The sequence below is a fragment of the Mustela lutreola genome, chromosome 14 (assembly GCF_030435805.1).
Source record: "Mustela lutreola isolate mMusLut2 chromosome 14, mMusLut2.pri, whole genome shotgun sequence".
Taxonomy (NCBI): Eukaryota; Metazoa; Chordata; class Mammalia; order Carnivora; family Mustelidae; genus Mustela; species Mustela lutreola.
The window spans coordinates 4971790-4995738 of record NC_081303.1 but is presented as its reverse complement, the minus strand read 5'-3'; the positions used below and the strand labels follow the sequence as shown (position 1 = coordinate 4995738).

The 23949-nt window shown below is 44.1% G+C and overlaps 1 protein-coding gene across 1 annotated transcript; it reads left to right on the top strand.

Annotated features, from left to right (window-relative positions):
- Nucleotides 1–369: 369 nt before the first annotated feature.
- Nucleotides 370–22706, top strand: TNFSF4 (TNF superfamily member 4). The gene is given in 6 exon segments (XM_059145623.1): nt 370–441; nt 443–609; nt 611–642; nt 645–856; nt 20163–20211; nt 21711–22706. Coding segments are annotated over 6 exon segments (882 nt in total). The 3' UTR covers nt 22061–22706.
- The last annotated feature ends 1243 nt before the right edge of the window (nt 22707–23949 follow it).

Genomic DNA, 23949 nt, shown 5'->3' with positions numbered 1-23949 from the left:
GTCTGCTAAGGGGGATGCGCAATATTTATTAGAATGTGATGTGCTAAAACCAGAGGATCTCACTCCTTTATTGCTTCATGACCGCCGTCCTCTGTTTTCTTCTTGACTCTTTTTCGTCTCAGGAACGGTCTGGGTGCACCTTTATACACACGCGTCTATGTGTCCGACGGTTCCGCGCTTCGTTACCCAGGGACGAGCCCATGAGCAATTAAGTCCGACGTTTTCCTCAAATCTCTTCTATGGTCTGAGAGACGCCTCAGGGAAGGGACAGAGGAACTCCTACCTCAACGGATGATGATCTTTATCTCCATCAGTGACCCACAATTTGGTTACTGGTGCAATGAGAAATGAAGAAATTAGCACACTTGTATGACTGTCATTTCACAGTCACTCAAATCAGAACTGGAATGCCACAAAAACAACTCCCTGTTCGCCCAGAGAAAAAAAAAGAAAGAAAGTAAAGGGGAAATTCAGATTAGTCACAGAGAAGTTCCCCCGCCTGCCTGCAGAAGCTGCGGTGTTAAAACTGAGAGAGTGCGTTGTGCCCTCTCAATCGCCTCTTCTCTCGGGCCCTGGGACCTCTGTGCGTTTTCTCCCTGATAAGCTTTGTTCCCTTCATCTCCTTCCTTGTGGAGAAGAGGTCAGTCTCCCTCAGGCTCCCCTTTGCCACAGTTTTCCTCTTCCTCGCATCCAAGCCGTGAAGATGGAAGGGGTCCAGCCCCTGGACGAGAATGTGCGAAACGCACCAGGGCGAAGACTCCAGAAGAACAAGCTACTGCTGGTGGCGGCTGTGATCCAGGGGCTGGGGCTGCTCCTGTGTTTCACCTACATCTGCCTGCACTTCTACGCTTCCCAGGTAAGACGGAAGCTCCCCGGGCGCCTTCCCGGTCCCTTCCCCCCACTCATGCTGAGGCAGCTCCAGCAAGCTCCAGGAACTTGGAAATCATCTGGTGCCCAAACTGGTCATCGCCCCCCAGCCTGCCCCTCAGAAACTGGAGAGTGTGGTCAAACACCCTCCTGTCTCTCCTTTCCTCCCTTCTCTTCAGGAGGGGCAGAGGTGGGGCACAGGAGAGGTAGGTAGGGCAAGGGCATTGCTTCTGGTTTCTTCTCCTCCCCCTTCTCCTTGCCATGCAGGAAATCTGGTATTGCTTTATGAGCTCTCACTCTGAAACCTGGAATCACTGATAGACGTGCTTTAGCCAGATTCTGCTACTAAGCATCTGATCAGGGAATTTATGAAAAAGGAAATAAGAGAGGGACCTGTTCCACTTTCCCACTGTATTCATAAACCCCACAGGCGATTTGCTGCTGGAAGAATGCCGAAGGCACCGGTACTAAGTCCTTTCAATAGCTCATCTATGGGTTCTAAGGCCAGAGAGGTGTGTGTTCACATGTGTGTCTGCATATGGCCAAAGAGCTGCCCTGATAACTTAATCAGAGATTTTTTTTTTTTTTCACTCTCTCTCTGCCAGTCACAACTTATAGACACCACTTTGCCTTTTTCCACTTTTTCCAGTACGTTATGTAGTGGGTGATTATCTTTCTAAGTACTTCTCCCACTTAATGAAGATGTTCTTTCTCTTTTTCCTTCTCTTTGTTCTGGTTCTTTCTACATTTTTTTTTTTCTTATTTACTTGTTCATATCTACAAACATTTTTTGGTCTTTAAGGATGTTTCAGCTGCAGGAGATTCCACTGAAGAGAAAATAAATGTAGAGTCTTCCCACATTCCCTTGGTGGGGCCAGTCTGAGAGTTCGTTTTCTTGGCAGGTCATTTTAGGTTACAAAAGTCTCTCTCTGGTAAAGGTGAGACAAGGGGAACTTGAATCTCTGATAGCCGTGTCAGAGACTGGGTACCTCAAATGAGACCAGGAGAAGATAAGCAGAGTCCTAACCAATGCCTGGGCTTGTCTTTGTCTACAGGAAGTCGGGGTTTTTGGTGCACGGAGGCTGGTGGGAGTGTGGGAGTGTGGTTGTGTTCAGTGTACCGCGCAGAGGGCTCATGTTCCTAAATTCCAAACGTGTAGCTGGTGTCGTGTCAGGTCTGCAGACCGGTGAGCACAACAACGCGCCAGTGCTCTCTTGGTCTTGTCACCTGCCTCCTCCCCTGTGCAGAGCCCCTTGGATGAAAGGAGCGTAGGCGACTGGGGGAGGGGTGGGCAGAGGAGTAACGTGTCCATGGCAGGATGCCCAAGACAGAGACCGGAATTAGGCTTTTCTGAGAAGAAAACAAAGAGAACGACCCAAAATAGAACAGCTGAGTGCGTTCACCAGGTCTGGGAGCCCTGAGCGCATTTTTTCAGACAACCACAGTGTACATATTTCCTCACACTGTGGGGTGACAGAAAGACAGGGCCGATGACCCAGTCAAGACTCAACAGTTGCCCTGGGGCTCCGAGCAGGACAGAGGAAAAGGTGGAACAGAGAAGCAGCGGGTGGCGGGTCCGCCCGAGACTATGAGCACCTAATTGATGCTGAGAAGGAGAGAAGTCCTTTCTGGCAAGTCACCCAGGGACTCTGTGACAAAGCCTGGAGGGAAAGCTGACTGAGGGCTTCCAGGATGCTAGAATTCACTGAGCCCATCTCTGGGAGAGGATCAGCCTTCTCTGGTCCTGGCGCAGAAATGGAAGCAAAGAAACAGGAGGTATGTTAGATCCACTTGCTCAAGAAATGTGCTCTCATATATTCGGGGTACAAAATTTGGGGGGCACAGATATTTGAAATTCTTCACCGCACATCACCTTTAATGTTTTTTCTTATTTCTTCGCTAGACTGTCATAGCTAACGTCATTTATTGTACTGTTGTAGGACCCAGGGCAGCACAATGGGGCCTTACGTGTCATCTCATGAGGTCTGTCGGGGGGAGGCCAGCATAGACGGGTCATGTGTGTTCGCCCTGGAGTTTGATCAAATGGGGTGCTGGGGGCAGTTTGTGTGTGGGGGCGAGGGGTGCAGTGTAGCTGATAGAAAGGGGACCTAGACTGGTAGCCTTCCTAAACTCAGTGATAAGATTGGAATTTTGGTTGAAGGAAGGGGTAGTTGGTGATATAAATCCAATGTCTATTTTACAAAACATAATATTCCAGTGATGTGTCTGAGGGGTGAAACTGAGCTTAAATGCTGATCATTTGTCCAGCTGGATCTCTTTTATTGTAGGAAAATGTATTCGGAGAATAATCATCATTTTTCCTAATTTCCCAGATTTAACTTTTAGCTTTATAAAATAACTGCCTCCATATAGAGCTCTGTAAAACAAACAAACAAAAAACAACAATACAGATGTAGCTTTTAAAGATTTTTTCTTTATTTATCTGACAGAGATCACAAGTAGGCAGAGAGGCAGGCAGAGAGAGAGGGAGAAGCAGGTTCCCCGCTGAGCAGAGAGCCCGATGCGGGGCTCGATCCCAGGACCCTGGGATCATGACCTGAGCCGAAGGCAGAGGCTTAACCCACTGAGCCACCCAGGTGCCCCCAGATGTAGCTTTTAAACTGCATTTGACAGTGGACTTTCCCTTCAATGAAGTTTATTTAGTAAACTTTGTTTTCTCACAACTCTGCTAAGTTGTATTGACTTATGTGAAAAGCAGAAGTCTTCGTTTTTGAGATACTAGAAAAAAGATAGGTCTTACCCTCTCCTCCTTGTAACTTCCCTCTTTGGGCCTTGATTTACTCATTTTAACACAAGGCAGTTGGATCACATGATCAGAAAGAACTCTCCCAGCTCAATATGCAGTGAGTATGTAGTTTATATATATAAATTTGTAGAACGGTTATGAGAATTTGAGAAATACAAAATATAAGTAAATAGACCTTTGTGTCTAAGCTTATGAATTTCCTGCTTAAGAAGGGACTGGAGCACAAGTATTTGTAATCTGTACCTACTTATATACCACACGCTTCTCTGCATCACCTGTTCTGGGCTAGGGAAATGTCTTATTTTGAAAGGGGAAAGAAGTGTCTGTCCTAGAAGTATATTGAGGATACAAGTTATAAAACCAAGTGTTTCTTTCACCAGAACCAATACACACTGTTTGGATATTTACTGGGACTGCCATTAAAGTACGAGGCTCCCAGATGGACCTGTATTGTCAGCTGGGAACAATGGCAGAAAAGAGCTGACCTATAATATGCAAAGCTTTTGTAAATTATATCCACATGGGGCTCAGTCGGTTAAGCTTCTGCCTGCAGCTCAGGCTATGATCCCAGGGTCCTGGGAATGAGCCTCCTGTTGGGCTCCCTGCTAGGTGGAGAGTCTGCTTCTCTCTCTCCACACACCCCCCACCCCTGCTCGCTCTCTCTCTTGCTATCTCTCTCTCCTAAATAAACAAATAAAATCTTAAAAAAAGAAAAAGAAAAAAAATTATATCTGCGTGCCTCAGGGCTTTTGATGCTTTCCCAAGGTTTGTACCACCTTTAACATAGCACTTAATATATGTGAGGGCTTTTGGCGATAATTCTTTAGCAAATCCCATAGTGAAAGGTTTATACTCTTACCACTTTAACTGCTGGAAAGAACAGAGTGGGGGTAGTTGGAGAGTGAGTGATCTCTTCTGTACCAGTGATGCCCAGAATTAGAATTCATAGTTTTCCAACAAAGTTTCAGGCAGTAACTTGATTTTTTTATTCGCATCAATTAGGAAGAAAAAGAGGTGTTTTTGTCTGAAGAAATCTTGTCTCAGATTAGCTCAGTTTAAATGCATCCCCATGTAAACGAACACATTTTTTAGAAATTCTTTTTTTAAATGACAGACATGCAAATAAGTGATTTCCAATACATCTGAGTTTTTCATAAGCAATTCTGTGAGAGTAAAAAAGAAACGTCTGAAGTGTTGAACTAAACTTGTCATTAATTATTTTCAGGTCCTCAGGGGGAAGTACTAATAAAAAACCCAAGAGAATCTTTGGATTTTTGAGCAGGCATCCGACATAGTCTATTTACAGATAAAACCCCAGAAACTCAGAGATGGTAGAAGGTGGGGGAGCAGGTAGTGCTTCAGCTAATACTAGAAGGAGGAGTGGAAAGTCTTTCAATGGACAAGACAGGTGGTGGCCTCGGACAGGGGCAGAAGGCTTCCTCGGTAGAACCGCAATTTGTTCAGAGTGGTTGAAGTTGAGTGTTCATAGGGGAAAGTGGCAAAAGGTGAGGCTGAAAACCTAGGCGGGGACAGATCACAAAAGGTCTTGTGACTCATGCTAAAGAGCACACTTCCCTCTACTCTATGCAAAAGAGAATGCAGGACAAATTACTAAAATTGTTGCTTCTCCAAATTTCGCTTCTCTCGTGTGGTCTACCTATTGGCAAGTGAGAGAGTGAGTCACATCTCTTGCAGCACTAGGGGGCACCACAGTAAAACGAACCATTCTCAGCTTTCCCATTTTCTGCTAGAGCGCCTGCTCGTTTCCTGAGGGCTTCGGATTACCGGATTAGAAAGTTTTTCTCAGGAACCAAGTGCTGATCCACGTGTGAGAGAATGAACACTTGGGGGGGGGGGGGCGCGGGGCCCGAAGTTCACTATTTACACAGCGATCGATGACCAATGTCGGTACATGTCCTGACCCATGTACTCAAAATAGGACAGAGTAATGTGGCCGGAGACCAGGCTGGAAAATGCCACATATGTTTACGGATATAGAAACACACACACACACACACACACACACACACACACACACACACACAGGAGGTTTGGGAAGTGAGCAAAGGGGTCTCAGTATAGCCCCAGGAGTGTAGTCTCCCAGGTCCTTTTCTCTGATCTCAGCCCCTAGCTACAAGCGCGGAGTAGACCCAGCCTTGCCCAGGGCCGCCCACCCTGCCCTTCCAATTCGACTTCTTCTCAGAGCAATTACTCTCGTGCCCTTTACTCTTAGAGAAACTGCAGTTTTCCAGCCTTTTCAGGGATTCTTTACTCATGGAAAACGAATGTTAGACTGGAGGTAGCTAGGTTAGGGGAAGCATGTACGATGTTTTTACGTTATATTTCGTGAGTTAAAGGAAACAAGAGAAGTACGGAGTAGAGAGGTTGTTCCTGAGTCACAGGTGAAGCTTGTGGTCCTGGCTTCCTATAGCTGTGTGTAGTCTGAAGTCCCCACACTTCTGCTATCCATACTTTTTCAAGTGAAAGAATGAAAACACTTCCTTATAGGACAAGACAAAACCTCTCAAACTTCTGAAGGAGCTGTTGGGGTAAAGACAACAGTGTGCTGGGCCAGGAACCAGAGGACTTGTCCAGTCCGGCCTTCCAACTCCCTGACCCTGGGAAAATTCTGTGACATTCGCAGACTGTCCATTTAGTCGTTTCGAAAGCTGGCACTTGGCTTGCGTGAGGAGCGAGTGCTGTGGTATCGAGCTCTGCAAATGCCGAGACTACGATGATTCCTGGACCCGCTTCCGTAGCCAGAGGAAGGACCACTAGAATGTCACTCTGTGGCACTTCTACACCTGGACAAACACCCCGTAACTCAAACCTCAGAAACCGTATCATAGTCAAGGTTGACCTTAACTTCACGAAGCTTGACTTTGCTACTGAAATTTATACGATTAAAAACAAACAAATGAATCCTTGTAATAATTCCAGCATTTTTGAACGCAGATTTCTAAGAGCTCATGACTGCGTGAGAGCGGAAAGGAAGGACGCAGGGGAGAACTTCTGAAGGTGCGCGGGGTTACTAGCGCTAGTGGCCGACAGGCGTCCACAGACCTAACTTACACACTTAGAACATGGCCTATTCCATCCCCCCAGGCCCCCCCCATCTGATGTATTTCATCCAATTCTCCAATGACTTGGTTGCCGAAATGGGTAGAAAATTATGTCTAGAAAAGGCATGTTGTCTTGTTCACAATACTGAAAACACTGGGGAGCTGATTAGCGTAATTAAAAATTATTTTTCTGGGGCACCTGGATGGCTCAGTGGGTTAAGCCTCTGCCTTCGGCTCAGGTCATGATCTCGGGGTCCTGGAATCGAGCCCCATATCGGGCTCTCTGCTTGGCGGGGAGTCTGCTTCTCCCTCTCTCTCTGCTTTCCTTTCTGCCTACCTGTGATCTCTATCAAATAAATAAATAAAATCTTTAAAAAAAAATTATTTTTCCTTTCAGCAGACCCATTCTAAAATGTACCTTAGGTGGGTTGTAAATTTGTAGAAATCAGTCTAGCTTTGCTAACATGTAAATGCTACTGAAGAACACACTCTGACAGAAAAATAACCGAACACTCAAGCCTACTGCTCACAGCACTAATGTAATAAGTGCCTGTGGATAGAAAACCATTGCCCAAGCGTTGCCCTGTATCTGTGGAGAAGGGAGGGTCCTGTGTGTAGACCACGGACCCTCAGGGCTGGGCTTCTCTGTAGCTAGAGCTAGGGCACAGGCCTAGAGAACCACAGAAACCATCAAAGATCTGGATGAAAACGACAATATCACAAAACACAAGCAAGCAGCACGGCCGACAGTCATTGAGGGCAAACATAAAAACCTGTTGGGTTATAAAGTAAGTTGTAAAACACATTTTATAGTTCAGTGATACAAAATATATTTTGAGTTACTTGTGTGTTGGGTGCCTAATGTTTTCAGCTTCCAACGCCCTGAAAGGTCGTAACTTGACCTTGTATCTGATGAAGACTGGGAACTCAAAGCTCTTTTGGGGGGAGAACAGAGGGGTGTCACTCCTGCTGTTACTTGCAATAACAGCCCCTCGTCTTGCAGATTTTCCCCCTACTTTTGTCCTCTCTAATTCATTATAACTTTGGAGGAAGTTAGGTGTTCAGTTTTGCAATGAGGAAATTTGAGGCATGAGAGACTTCCCTAGGCTTATGTAGAAAAGTCAGGGTTAGAAATTAAGACTGGAGGGGCAGGGCGCCTGGGTGGCTCAGTGGGTTTAGCATCTGCCTTTGGCTCAGGTCATGATCTCAGGGTCCTGGGGTTGAGCCCCACATTCGAGTCCCTCCGCATCTAGCTCCCTGCTCAGTGGGGAGTCTGCTTTTCCTTCTGCATCTGCCTCTCTACCTGCTTGTGTTTGCTCTCTCTCTCTCAAACAAATAAATAAAATCTAAAAAAAAAAAAAAAAATTAAGACTAGGTCTAAATTCTAGTCCTGGTCATGACTCCATGACCCTAAGCTTTAAATATTTTGTCTGCCTGTTTTAAAATTTGTTTCCTTTTCTGACGTCAGTAGTTTTTGAAGAAAAATTAAGGGAAGTATTTACAACCTGGTATCGAGGAAGAAGATTCTTTTTCAGAGGAGAGTTAAATCTACTTATGCAGATGTTGGTAACATGATCAATGAAGCTTTCCAGTCACGTAATAGCTTACAGGTTATTTTTATAAGTTGGAGTATTGCATATGTGGTCTATTCATAGACAAGAAAGAGGACCTCAATTTGGGCACTAACTCATTATTTCTCTGAGCCTTATTTTCTCTCTTTCATTGCTATTTTTTTTTTAAATAATGAGATTCAACTGCATAATCTCCCTGCACCTTTCTAGTCCATCACACTCTGAATTGAATACTTAGTTTAATGTGAAAGTGTGATTTGTTCACTATTTCAAATACCTACTCCACAATGGATTTGTTTTTTAGGGTGGCCATAGTAAATTACCATCACCTAGGTGTCTTAACAGAAATTTGTTCTCTCACAGTTCTGGAGAGTAGAAGTCCAAAATCACAGTGCTGGCAGGGCCACTCTCCCTGTGCAGGCTCTCGAGAAGACTCCCTCCTTGGCTCTTTCCAGCTTCCAGTGGCTCCTAGCGGTCGCTGGTGTTTCTCCGCTTATAGGTGCGTGACCCCAAGCTCTACCTCCCTTTTTGCCTGATCATCTCCTTGTGTGTATCACGGTGTCCTCTCTTCTTGCTTGAAGGATACCAGTCATACTGAATTTAGGGTCCGCCCGAATCTAGTTGGCCTCATGTTAACTTAATTAACTACATCTGTGAAGACCCTATTTCCAAATGGAGTCACTTTCTGAGGTGCCAGGTGGACACGAACGCGGGGCGCTTGTTCAACTCATTATGAACTACTTGTTCGCTTACTTGTTTAGCAATATCTGCGGAGGGACGCTTACCTGTCAGACACAGAGGAAGCGGTGGTTTGCAACATATGGTCTTCCTCGCCCTCCCAGATTTTCCGACACAGCGGGGAAACAAGAGGGTTAAAGAAGCAGTTGCACCGTGTGTGAGAAGCACTGGATAGCCAAGTGGGGTACAGTAAGAAATTTCACTAAGAGGTTTCAGAGAAAGTTATTTACCTGCTTCAATACCTGTTTTTTTTTTTTAAAGATTTTTATTTTATTTATTTGACAGAGAGAAATCACAAGTAGATGGAGAGGCAGGCAGAGAGAGAGAGAGAGAGGGAAGCAGGCTCCCTGCTGAGCAGAGAGCCCGATGTGGGACTCGATCCCAGGACCCTGGGATCATGACCTGAGCCGAAGGCAGCGGCTTAACCCACTGAGCCACCCAGGCGCCCCAATACCTGGTTTCTTGACGGCGATTACAAAGCAAGTATACTTTTCTTTTGCCTTAGGTGCTTTCTCTACCACTTATTTGCAGAAAGTCTTTCATTTTCTTTTTTAAAAATTTTTTGAGTGTAGTTGGCCCACAATGTTACATTCATTTAGGTGTACCACATAGTGATTCGACTTCTCTATACATTTGCTAGGCTCACCACCCGTCCCCAAACAATGTGACTACAGTATCACTGACTACCTCCCCTATGCTGGGCCTTTTAGTCCACTGACTTATTCATTCCGTAACTGAAAGCCGGTCCTCCTACTCCCCTTCACCCATTTTTCCCAGCCCCCTACATCCATCAGCTTGTTCTCTGGATTCATCGCTCTGATTCTGCTTGTGTTTATTCATTTTTTTTTTTTTTTTTTTAGATTCCACATATGGTGTTTGTCTTTCTCTGCCCAACTTATTTCACTTAGTGTAGTACTCTCTAGGTGTATCCACGTCCTTTTGTTTAAAAGATTTTATTTATTTATTTGAAAGGGAGAGAGAGAAAAAACACAGAGGGAGAGTGAGACAGAGAAGCAGACTCCCCCGTGAGAAGAGAGCCCGAGGTGGGGCTCAATTCCAGGACCTGGAGATCAGGACCTGAGCTGAAGGCAGACTAAGCCACACAGGGGTCCCAGATTTCATCCTTTTTATGGTGACATAATATTCCACTATCTACATCTATGCCAATGCTTGTGATTCTATCTATTATCTATCCATCCATCTACCTATCTTCATACCAGATCTTAGAAAGGCTTTAATTTAAAATTTCATTGTCACTGTCACCACCATCATCATCACACTGATGAATGTTACCAGCCACCAATCTCAGTTTGCACCAGAATACAGGTTGAGGATCATTTAGGCTCATGCAACTGAGGCTAAGAGCTTCATTGCACAGACAGCACTAGAGGTATTTTTGTTTGTTCACTAACCATCAGAGGGAGCCACTTGGGGAGGAGGCCTGTTGTTTTTATTATAGTAGAAGGATTTACAGTGTTGAGAAGATCTTCTGTTCAAAAGGTCTTCTTATCACCCAGTCTCTTGGGATTTCTCTTTTGAATGTTGTGATTGGCCTGCTCTGGGACATGAAGTGTCTGTAGGCACTGCGTGGTCCGTCCATGGTGTGAAGAAGTACTTTTTATTCTACACCGTTCATTCTACCAGTTTAACTGAGGTTGGACATCAAGATGAGGAAATTAGAAACTGAGGAAGGGAAAGGACTTGTTCTGGCTTAAGACAAGACCCAGGTGTTCCTATTCCCAGATCAATGCCTTATCTGCTCTACTAGGTTGCCCTCCCAAAGCTTTTTGTACAGCAAGTGAGAAGGGGAATGAGTGACTTCAAATAGAGATTGATTGTAATAATTTTGCAACTCCCTTTGTACTCAAGGATGAATAGGGCCATTTCCAAAAAACCCTGAGCAATGTAGAGTTGGCTAGAGCCTGTGTCCGATATTACATGATTATGGAGTCTCATGCTAAGGTCTGGGCATTGTCTAAGGGGATAAGTTCCACCTTAGCTCAGCAAACATTTATTGATAAGTCATTATGTCTGAGGCATGGTAAGACTTATGAAAATGCAGCTGCGGGGCGCCTGGGTGGCTCAGTGGTTTAGGCCTCTGCCTTCGGCTCAGGTCATGATCTCAGGGTCCAGGGATCCAGCCCCGCATCGGGCTCTCTGCTCAGCAGGGAGCCTGCTTCCCCCTCTCTCTCTCTGCCTGCCTCTCTGCCTACTTGTGATCTCTGTCTGTCAAATAAATAAATAAAAATATTTTTTTTAAAAAGGAAAAAACAAAAAGAAAATGCAGCTGGTACATTGTAATGGACCCTTCCAGCTGCTTAGAGACTAAGCTGCTAACAAGGATATTATAGTGGAGACTTCACTCAGTCACTGTGGTGAGGAAGGGAGCTCTTGGAAATGAGCTGGCAGACCCTCTGTCAGTGTACTCTAAGGACTTTCCAGTGTGGAAAGGGAAGCCCAGATACAAGGAAATCTTTCCCTTGAGGATATAAAGAATTGGTCGCATTAGGTCAATCAGATCATTGTGAAAGTGTGCTCAGGTCACATGGATGCTTTTGCTTTTTCATTTGGTTGTTAACCTGAATACCTAGATTCCTCTCAGGAATTTGTTAATTGCTAAGCATTCAGGACCCCGAAACCACAGTTTCTGTTCTCTGAGATAGAAAGGAGAGGGTTAGTAAGTGCCTCTTGGAGGGATATCCATTACTAAGCAAACCTGACAGGAAGAGTGGAGGGGGTTACAGAGAGCAGGCTACATTTAGAGCCCGGAATGGGCTGTGTAGGAGAGACAGATCATAGCACAAAGGTGCCCGCGGCCACGGGAATGCCGAAAGAGAGAGTTTGGATGACAATTAAAATGGCTTTTCTTTGTGTTCATTAAAGCACAAAAGCCTATTCAAAGAAGTTTTCAAAGTCACACATTTTCCTCTTTAAAAAATATGCCTTTTGGAATAAGTTTTTCTGCACGGAGAAGCCTCTTTGGCCAAAGAACCAGATTTTGCCCATTCTTCTCATTTTTTTTCCCCTCTGAGTGACAGAGGTGGGCCCCTTGCAAGGCGGCTGTTTCTCTGAGGACACAGAAGTGCACGGGGCGCGGGTCTGCTTGCCCAGCCTGCTGTAAGGAGTGAAGTGCCCAAACATCCCTATTTCCGGAGGCTCCTTGCTACATACCCTGACAGCTCCCGAGGTTCTACTCTCAAGATCTCGGGGGCCTCTTCTCTCCACTGAAGGTTGGGAACGGGCGGCTCACATCCCCGTGGAGGCGGCGTGGTGAGCTGGGGAGTCCCGTTCAGAGGTCTGTTTCCCCACCGTGCCACACGGGATGCGGGACCCAGGGGGAAGGGCAAGGCCCGCGGCGCACGCAGAGCTTCCTGCTTCCACCTCTGATGAGCGTCATTCCCTCCGGCCGCAGACGCCCCTCTCAAGGACAACTGCCAAATGAGTACAGAGTTGGCAGCCTCATGCCACATCCCAGTGAGTCAGAGTTAGAAACTCACACTCCGAAGCTGAGCTCTTTAAATAAGCGTCACCTTTTTGGGAACATGGCACACAGTGCCGGGGAAGCTCTAGACACCCGACATATCCCCACCATGTGTTCGGCAAGTCAGTACGCAAGATGCTAAGAGAGTCCAGGAAAGGTCCAAATTCTGGCTCTTCTTTGCAGCACCTGCTTGCTGCCTACTTTATACTTACTCACGGGCCCCTGCTCCTCGCCAGGACAATTGTACCTAATCAGAGCTGAGCTAAAAGTTCTGCCAACCTGTACTATGCAGAAGCCTTGTAGAATTGGCTGAAGAGCTTTTTTTTTCCCCCCTGAAGAACCTCTGGATATTTTGAGATATATCTGAATATTTTAACAACTATTTAAAACCTAATATGTTAGTCTTGATCAATACTGATGATGAAAATAATTCCAATTAATCTTGGACCATCAGACATTATTTTCATAGGGTTTCTCTCTCTCTCTCTCTCTCTCTCTAAGATGGTATAGGATAAGAGAAGGGTTATTATCAGGAACTTGGAGTTCAACCAAACTCAAGTTAAAACCTGTTTATTCGTGAGCAAGTTCTTAACAGCATTGATTCTCATTTTCCTATCTGCAAAACATGGGTAATTATTATTCATACTTACGAAGATTATTTTGCACAGCGAATGAGGTAATGAATCTGAGAAAGAATAACCTAGTGCACGGCATGTTGAATTTTTATTTTTTCTTGAATGCCAAGAATGGTCTCATTCCTAGACCTTCCTTCCACAGAATCTCTTTTGCTTCTCTGGTTCCTTTTCCTCTTTCAGGGCCCCTGTCATGTCTTTCCTTCTTGAGCTGCCAAAGCCTGCAGTGATTTTTTCTTTTCTTTTCTTTTTTTTTTGTGCTCTGAAACCTTATGGGATATACTGTCTATTGACTATTAGTTAAGGTTTCATGTAGAGGAAGGGTTTTGTTTCCTCAACTGGCATATAAGTTTGTTAAAATACGAACTGTCTGTTCTCTTCCTCTCTGTGCCCAGAGTTGACTCTAATGCCTGCCGTACAATAGATACTCTGTAATTGCCGATGCTGTGTCAAACCACCAAATAATATGGCAATCAGATTATTCAATCAATTACTGAATAATTCAGTAGAAAAAACATTTCTTGTTTGCAGCAAGGAGATGATTTCTTTTATACTCATGCTTCCGAGACCAGTTCATTCGAACACCAGGATTGGACTTTCTCGGATGCACTGGCCCTACACTCACCTTTGAGAATGACGTGGGCTCTTCAGATTTTCCAGATTAAAGAATCTTTATTCTACAGCTTGTTCTTATGTGGAAGCTCTCTGGGACCTTTGATATTTTCCCATTTCTTTTAGTATTTGGAGAGGATCTGAGGATTTTGCTTTTCAAGATATTAAAAAGACCATGTTTATTTGCATGTGGGTAAAATAAGTATCTCTGATTGTTTTCTGGTAATCTTTCTCATGAAGCCCAGATCCTTTTCTTTGGGCTACAGAGAGCCAGAGAGCGAACATTTCAGGGACGTTGGTAGTCTTTATTCAGTATTTTATTAATTCCTTGATTCTGTCGTCATACATGAGGCTTGACTGATGTTGCACAGAATAAATTAAGAATGTGATATGGATCTTGTCTTCCATGTGCACCCAGGAATAATAGCTGACACCTGTCAACTCCTTTCACTGTTCCAGGCCACATACTGAAGACTCACAAAACATGAGCTTATTCAGTCTTCACAACAATGCTCTAAGATATAGATCTTACCATTTCCACTCTGAAAATCAGCAAGGTGGTACCGTTTACTAGGGTCACACACTTAAATAGTCTTGTAGAGCAGATGAGACTTCTATCCAGTGTAGAATGGAAGTCAGTAGAGTGTTTTTATTTTATTTCATTTTTTAAATTTTAGGATTCACTCTTGGTGTTGTACATTTTATGGCTTTTAACAATTGAATAATGGCATGTACCCACCATTACAGCATCACAAAGAATAGTCTCACTGCTCTGAAACTTTTTTACTCTACGTATTCATCTCTCCCTTCTCCCTAACTCCTAGAAATTACTGATCTGTAGCTGTCTCTGTGGTTTTGTCTTTTTCAGAATGTTTAATGCGTAGAATCATACAGTATGTAGCCCCTTCAGATTGGCTTCTTTTACTTAGTCATATGTATTTAAGATTCTTCCACCTTGGGACACCTGGGTGGCTCAGTGGGTTGAGCCTCTGCCTTCGGCTCAGGTCATGATCCCACAGTCCTGGGATCGAGCCCTGCATCGGGCTCTCTGCTCAGCAGGGAGCCTGCTTCCCCCTCTCTCTCTGCCTGCCTCTCTGCCTACTTGTGATCTCTGTCTGTCAAATAAATAAATAAAATCTTAAAAAGAAAAAAAAGGATACCTCCACCTCTTTTCATGGTTTGATGGGCTTATTTCTTTTTAGCGCTGAATGACAGCGCAGTGGCTGGACGGATCACAGTGTGTTTACCCATTCGCTTACTGAAGAACATCTTAGATGCTTCCAAGTTTTAACAATAATGAACAAAACTGCTATAAACATCCATGTGAAGATAGTGACTTTTAAACACTTGCTATGGAGGCGCAGAAGCTAAAAATCAGGGATCTGATTTAGGCTTTGAAGGTGGTGATCTTTTGATGAGTAGATGAGGCTGGAGGGCCATTCTTGGCAGAGAGAATGAGGAAAGCGAGTATTTTTCAAAGGCTTTTGCCAGACTAACTGTTGGGGGCGTTCACGTGTTATCTTACTTAAACTTTACAGTCATCTGAAATAGTCCAATAGTAATATTATGCCTTATTTTCACAGAGCTAAAAACTAATGATCAGAACTAGTATATAATGCTTCCAGACTGTTTTTCTGGAGCAGAAAGGTGCCCAGCATGGCACTGTGAGGCTCTCCTCCAGAAGGGAGTGGGTCCATGCCCTGCCAGATACTTTAGGATTTGTTGTTTTGAATCTCAACCACTAGCTGGAGATAAAATACAGGAGAACTGTGACCCTGGGCATGTTTATGGCTGGGCACAGACAAGTTGAGGGCAGGGATCTAACGAAAACTGGGACACAGAAGAGATTGTTCATTTTTCCATGAGGGCCTCCTGAACAGCGAAGCTATGAGTTTCCCTCCCTGGGGCGAGAGGGTGGGGTAATGCCATTTTCCACACCCCTTCCCCTAGCACGGCTGAACTTTAGCATGAAACACAGCACCTCCAGTAGAAGCTGGAGTTACTTACACCAAACCTTGCCCCTCTGCACCTCATGGGGCATCTTTATTAGGGCAGGTCTGTGAGCCAGCACAGTGGACCTCTCCATCAGAAGACCAACACAGGCCCCCTATATGGACCAAGTCTCCTGATCACGGAATACTCCAAAGCATCAGCTTCAGTTAATGGATATAGGCAACATGCTAAACGGAAAAAATATGCAGGCAAGAATACTTTATTTAGCAAGGTTGTCATTCAGAATAGAAGGAGATATAGTCTCTAAGACAATAAAGAACTAAGGAGTTTGTGAACAGTAAACAGTTCTGCAAGAAATATTAAAGGGAGCAAGAGAGACCAAAAGCAACAAAGACTGGAAAGGAACAGATACAATCTATAGGAATAGTGATTTTACAGGTAATACAATGGCACTAAATTCATATCAATAATTACTCTGAATGTAAATGGACTCAATGTTTTAATCAACAGACATAAGGTATCAGAATGGATTAAAAAAAAAAAAAGACCCATCAATATGCTGCTTAAAAGAGACTCATTTTAGACCCCAAAACACCTCCAGATTGAAAGTGATGGGGTGGAGAACCATCTATCATGCTAATGGACATCAAAAGAAAGCTGGACTAACCATACTTATACCAGACAAACTAGATTTTAAACCAAAGACCGTCATAAGAGATGAAGAAGGGCATTATATCATAATAAAGGGGTCTATGCAACAAGAATATCTAATAATTGTAAGTACTTATGTCCCCAAATTGGGAGCAGCCAAATATATAAATCAATTAATAACAAACTTAAAGAAACTAATTGATAATAATACAATAATAGCAGGGGACTTTCATGTCCCACTTACAGCTATGGACAGACCATCTGAGCAGAAGCTCAACAAGAAAACAATAGCTTTGAATGATACAGTGGATTAGATGGACATAACACTTAAAGAAGAATTAATACCTAATCTTTGAAGCTGTTCCCAAAAACAGAAAGGGAAGGAAAACTTCCAAACTCATCCTAGGAAGCCAGGACATTTCTCCAAAGAAGGCATACAAATGGTTAACAGATACATGATACCACCTCACACCTGAATGGTTAAAATTAACAACTCAGGAGAAAGGGGAACTCTTGCAAAGCTGGTGGGAATGCAAACTGGTACAGCCACCCTGGAAAACAGCATAGAGGTTCCTCGGAAAGTTAAAAATAGAGCTACCCTATGACCCAGCAATTGTGCTACTAGGTATTTATCCCAAAGATACAAATGTAGTGACCAAAGGGGCACCTGCATCCCAGTGTTTATAACAACAATGTCCAAAATAGCCAAACTGCGGAAAGAGCCAATATGTCTATAGACAGATGAATTAAGAAGATATGGTATGTACAATGGACTATTACTCAGCCATCAAAAAGAATGAAATCTTGCCATTTGCAAGAACATGGGTAGAATTAGAGTATATGATGCCACACGAAGTAAGTCCGTCAGAGAAAGACAAGTATCACATGATTTCACTCATATGTGGAGTTTAAGGAACCAAACAGGTGAACATGGGGGAAGGGAAGAAAAAAAACAAAACAAAACAAGCAGGGAGAGGGAGGCAGACCATAAAAGACTCATAATTAGAGAGAACAAACTGAGCATTTCTGGAGGGGTGGTAGGTGGTAACTTGAATTAAAAAAAAAAAAAAAAAAGATTGTGCATAGTACTGTTTTGTATCAAAGAGAAAGAAAGAGAGAGAGAAAGAAAAGAATATATAAAGTTTCCAAATGCACAAAGCTAGGCAAGTCACAATTTCAACTGAGTCTGACTCCTAAGTCTGTGATCTCTGCCTCATCCTACCCGGCTCAGCAAAAAGATGACAGAAAACAGCTGGTGAGAGCCTAAGACACAGACAGGATATGTGTGGCTCTAAAGCTTGACAAGGAGGTAGGAGCCAGGCCATGGCAGGTCTGGAACTGGGCACTGTGGAGGGGTTTCAGGGCAGTGGGGTAGTGAGTGTGAAGTAATCAAATATGGAGGCTGAAGGAAAAAGTTGTGGAAGGGCAGGGAGCAAGAGAAAGGAAGGGTCGCCTTATTTTATTTCACAACATTGCCTGGATTTGATGGTACTGATGTCATGAGAGGCTTCTGAGAATCCATAAACGTCTAATGCTGGGCAAGCTTCAGCAGAGGGAACAGGAAGGCTGAGTCTGGAGTTCTGTTAGATCTACCCCAGAGAGGAAGTCACGTGCACTTTCCTTCCTCCCTCTCAGCGTTGCGGTCTCAGAGAATGTCCTCTTGATGACTACCGACCCTGCTCCACCAGGGTACTTCAAAACATTCAGAAATGTCTTTGATTTGCAGGGACCTTTTCGAGATTTTGCAGAGTCAGTCAAATTAAATCATGAGGACTTTTAGATCTGAGAGCTAGATGTAAGTTTGGATGAAGAGGCTTCCTGTTTTCTTCTTTTATTACAATTGACCTAGAATTACAAGTTTTAAAAGCCAAATCTTGGACAGTTAGTGCTGGAAGGGATGCCTGGAAATTTCTGAAAATGAAAAAACTGACTTCTAGGGAAGTTATGAAATTTGCCCAAGATGCCTGTGAACCAGCCTGGCCGACTTTAGCACTGAAGTTGCCGTGTGCTGAGCCCTGTGCTCGGTGTGCTATTCCACACGCTGCTTCCGACTTTCATTACGTGGCCACTCGTGCTGGGCCCAACCAGCTGGAGAGGGGTGGGGGGCATGTATCTACCCAGGGGATTATGGTGATAGTGTAATATGCCCTTTGAGAGGCTCTCTTCCAGAACATTGCCTTAGGCACGACGGACCCAGATTCCAGCATCGCAAACAGTTCACGGAGGGGACAGAACCGTACCCCCTCGAGCTCTCGTGTCGTCCCAAGTCAACACCTCTCTCCATGGGCTCACCACTGAATTTAAATGGCCTCTGGGGTTCACCCCCTGGCAGGCTCAGAAAGGCTCTCTCTTCTTCCTAGGCTGCCTGCTGTTTCAGCTTGGTAAGGTTTGTGATTTGACTTAGAAGGGCAGTAGGGGATTCCTCTTCTGTGTGGGCAGCGCCGGTGGAATCCGCTTGGCTGCAGCCACTGTGCGCCAGAAGAGTGGGAAGCTGGGGTTCCACACCCCAGGGTATGAAAATAAATCCCTCCCTGTACCTTTGATCACAATGTCTTGCCAAAAATAACCTGTGAGGAGAGATGTTCTTGGCAGGAGTAATAGGTGGTGCTTTTTGGTTTTGGTTTTGGTTTTAATTTCCTTTTTTCGTGGGTAACACAGCGTATGGTGAAAAATTTTTAAAATGTGAAAAAGTAGATCATGAAAAGTAAGCATCTTCCCACTTCTGACCTCAGGCTTCCAATTCCACTTCCCAGAGGCAACATTTATGAGCTGTCTTGTGGGTATTCCTTCAGATATAGTCAAGGCCCACACATGCATTATTAATATTTTTTAACATGAATGGTGATATACTTTATGTATGATTCTGCCTTTATTTCCACTTCATGTATTTTGGAATTTGCTCCCTATGGAACTGCTTTGTTCTTTTAGCCGTTAGATTACTGGAGATATCTGACCTATCAGCTTTCTTTAGTACTTTACTTCTCTCTTGCTGCTGAGCACCCACTTGGTTCAAGTTAGGTTTTTCAAGTCATTAAACAGAAGAGGAGGAGACATTAGAAATATATGCACTCATTGGGGCGCCTGGGTGGCTCAGTGGGTTAGAGCCTCTGCCTTTGGCTCCGGTCGTGATCCCAGGTTCCTGGGATCGAGCCCCGCATCAGGCTCTCTGCTCAGCGGGGAGCCTGCTTCCTCCTCCTCTCTCTCTCTGCCTGCCTCTCTGCCTACTTGTGATCTCTCTCTGTCGAATAAATAAATAAAATCTTTAAAAAAAAAAAAAGAAATATATGCACTCAAATCTACTGAACTCTGCATGATTAGACCAGTTCCTATTGCCCGTATGACCTGAAAATACAACAGTCTTACTCCCAGGTTGCAGTGAAAGAACAAGCAGCCAGGAAGCTTCCGGAATTCACTCCCGGTACACTCTGTGGTCTTGTGGCCATGATGGATTGATTGGTCACAGCCTTGCTCATGAGGGGATCTCTATGACTGAATGGATTTCTCAAGATGACTATTAAATGCTCCATTATCCAAAATGGGAAAATGGGGCTCGGAGAGCCAAAACAGTATACCAGAGAAGAGTCTGGCAGAGGTGGACACAGATCTTAGATGATAGCATGACAGAGCAGAATATTCCTAATTTACCTGAGGAGATGTTATAGAAAATAAGGGGGCGGTAGAAAGTCTGAGTCTAATCTTCGTAGAAAACACGCCATGTCTTCTCAAGTCAGTCCTCTACAGTCCTGCATTTTTGCTTAATAGAATATGACTTGTCAATTTCATTTGTTTGCTTTTTCCCCTAAATAGATATCCTTTTTCCTCCTTCAGGTGCCACCTCAGTATCCTCCAATTCAAAGTATCAGAGTACAATTTACCAGTAAGTATTGTTTAACTGATTCATGTTTTTAAAAGAATCTTCCTTCTAGTCTCTTAATTTCTTCCAAAAACAGAATCTCTCCTTACCCTTTGGGAAGCACAAAATCCTGCAATTGTTAGAGCCTGCGTGCCGTTTTCATTAGGTACATAAAGGTGTATAGAGAAGACAAGAGAGTAATTAGTTACCAGAGATGTGGTTGTCACTGTATTGATCACGTTATGTGCCTCTCTCTTACCCCTTCCAGGAACCCTCTGAGTAGGAATTATTCTCATTTTTCAGGAAAGAAAACTAAGGCTTCACTTCTTACAAGGCTGTCTGACCGTATGACACATTATTTCCCACTAAATCAATTACAGGACAAGATTTTGTCTTAAGGAGAGTGGGGGGCAGGCGTGTCTTGGACATGAAGACAAGGTGATCTTCTAACTACCAGGAGAGCATTATTTGGATCCACGATTAATATTAGGACAATCACCAGTAGTTTCTATATGGATATTCATTTATTTATTACATTCTTCTGAGTCTGAAGGGAAGTGTATCTTGCCTTCCACTAGCAACCCTCATTTTCAATTCAACTTAATCCCCCCGGGGCCTGGTGCAAAGTAGAATTAAATGAATTATGTCCAGTAGTGGAGCCCTGTTCTTTCCTATCACTAAGGGTCATGGGCAAAAATGGGGAATCCGAGATGTGGTTGCTTGGCCATTCAGGATGATATTGTGAGGTAGAAATAAAAGAAATTTAGTCTTTTTGCTTTGCGCTTGGAATGGCCCCATAAAAGCTACCAAAGCCTCCTTTACCCCCATGTTTCCCCCCCTGTGGTGGCAACTCTTCCCAAGTCATTTGCCAGGAAAAACTAGCAATAAGATAAAATGGAGAAGCAGGTCTGTGTTCCTGAGCTCTTTCTCTGGCATCTTACTGAGCAGAACTGAGCCCACAGACATTCTGTGCATAATGCTTACTAAACTTAAGTGACTGCTGGCAAAGGCCAGTCATCCAGTCCCAAGGCATATGAAAAATTTGCATTTCACGGTCAGGTGGAGAGAGGTTAGAGAAGCGGTAACAAGCTTTGTGTGAGGTGGTGTGCAGGATCTGGGCAAGGGGCCTCTTGCTACCCTTTGCCCTAGTCTATCTGTTGAAAAAGAAAAGAAGCACCGAAATGACCAGCCCTTCCTGGTTTTGTGAAAAATCGGGGAAACCTCGGAGTTCCATTTCCCGGCCCTGATCTGTCGTGCCTAGGCCGGTTGCTGTGAACTCTCTGTTTCTGAATCCTACCCGTACCTGAAACTCTCTGGGCCACTAGTATTATCAGCTGTGCCTTGTCTTCCATTCCACAGCAGAAGCAGGCTCCACCCCTCACTCAGAAACACAATTCTCTCTTTCTTACTTTCCTTTCAAAACCTCTCCCTATCACCATCTCAAGCTTGTAGATGGATTAGAAGGTTGCCCAGTGCTGAGCTAAGGAATCTTTTTTTTTTCCTTCTTGCCCTCCCCTCCTTAGGGTGTGAGAATGAGAAAGGTTGCATCATCACATCCCCAAACAACGAAGAAACCATGAAGGTGCAAGATAATTCGATCATTATCAACTGCGACGGGTTTTACCTCATCTCCCTGAAGGGCTACTTCTCCGAGGAGCTCAGCCTCAGCCTTTATTACCGGAAGGGTCGGAAACCTCTGTTCTCTCTGAGCAAGGTCACATCTGTTGACTCCATTGGAGTGGCTTACCTGGCTTTCAAGGACAAAGTCTACTTTAACGTGACCACTCACAGTACCTCCTACAAAGACATTCAGGTGAATGGTGGGGAATTGATTCTCATTCATCAAAATCCTGGTGGATTCTGTGCCTACTGAGGACCCAAGGGCTGCTCCTGAGCCGGACACCAGCACGAACAACGAACTGGGGTTGGACAGGACTTTGATTCTTCCTTGGGAGTGAAGTCCTAGCTTAGCCCCTATATATGGCCACACGGGATGTGACCAGAATCAAATCCTCCAACTCAGGGATATTTAAAACTTATTTTTATGTACCAATTAACTTTATTTATCCTTATGTCTTCTAAATCACCTACCCCTCATCCCTTATGGTTGCTTCAAGCCTACTAGGTGCCTCTACAAGAGTGAAAAAATAGGTGCCTCTTCCTCAAGGCACATTATATCTACTGGTCAGGAAACTGTCATAATAAACTTTCTTTATTGAAAAAGACACTTGATTACCATTTGCTGGAAATTTGACACTGGCTTTGTGAAAATGAAGAGGACCCAGGAAGGGGCTCTGAATTGGCCAAAGGTGGTGTGGACTAACGGTTGGCAGCCAAAACGATCTCTCCAAGATGAAATTAGTTGCGGTTTGTGTAGTGTCTAATACCTCTCCCATTTGTTGGAGTTCAAATGGAAAATCATCTTGAGAACAGCTGGCAGGACTTGAAGACAACCAGCTGAGAAATACTCTGCTCTGGGCTTTTTCTTTTTTCCTCGCCACTTTGCTTGCTTTCTCTGCCTCCACTGTTCTTTTTTTTTTTTTTAAAGATTTTATTTGTTTATTTGACAGAGATCACAAGTAGGCAAAGAGGCAGGCAGAGAGAGAGAGAGGGAAGCAGGCTCCCCGCCAAGCAGAGAGCCCGACGCGGGACTCAATCTCAGGACCCTGAGATCATGACCTGAGCCGAAGGCAGCGGCTTAACCCACTGAGCCACCCAGGCGCCCCGCCTCCACTGTTCTTAATAGAAATTTCCCTTCAAAGAATCATCCTTGTGATGTGATGCTGTAAAAAATCTGATCACTGACTTCAGGAAAACTGAGGGAGAGTTTTCTAAACTGGGAGAGTGAGATAATTTATTGTTGAGGGTTATCTTTATGGCATGGGAGAGCAGTGAAACTGGACAGCTCGGGGTAAAAATCAGTAAGAATTTTGGTGGTCTGGAATTTTGGTTCTTTGCTACCGCCAGCCAAACCAACACACATGCATTTTCCTGCTTATACTGAGATACGCACTCAGCCCTATTTCGTGTATGTGTATACTGCGTTGCTAGCTTCAAAAATGAAGCAGTTCTATTCTTGCATGCAACTTTATGTCAAGATACTCAAGTTATTATAGTATATGAAAACAGTGATATCTGTAATATTGCATATGATCTAATACTGATAATTGAGACTAGAATGACCAATAATCAGCAATACCAATAAGAAATGATCCCTTTATTTTTAGTTTAAATATCCCTCTTGATGCCTCAGGCTTATGGCACTGTGAACAAATTTCCAGACGATTTGTAAGTTCTCAAATTTTTGATGGCAGCAAATGGTTTCCTCCCATTTTAAACAGACTGCATAACATGACATAGACTCTTTCTGGATGATTCTGTGTCATCAAAGGTATTGTACTGTGCTGCAGTACAGTGATATTTCCAGGATCTCCAGAAAGGGAGAAGACAGTTTGCCCCATACTAAATGGTCTCAATTGCATTTGGATTTTTTCCTATCTATTTAACACAGTTTTCTACCCCCTCTTAAGTTTTATTTATGAGAGAAACTGCATATGGTAAGAGCAACCGAGCTCTGAGTGGATGTCCAGGTGCTTTCATAACCGTAGTCACGGTCACGATCATAATCACAGGTAAACATCAGCGGAGGGTCTGCTGTGGGCCAGGCATTGGGCGAAATGCTGTACATGAATTGTTCTGAGCAAGATATTCCGTGATATTTGTCTTGACGACTCAGAGGATTGAAGTGTGTGAGTGTGTATT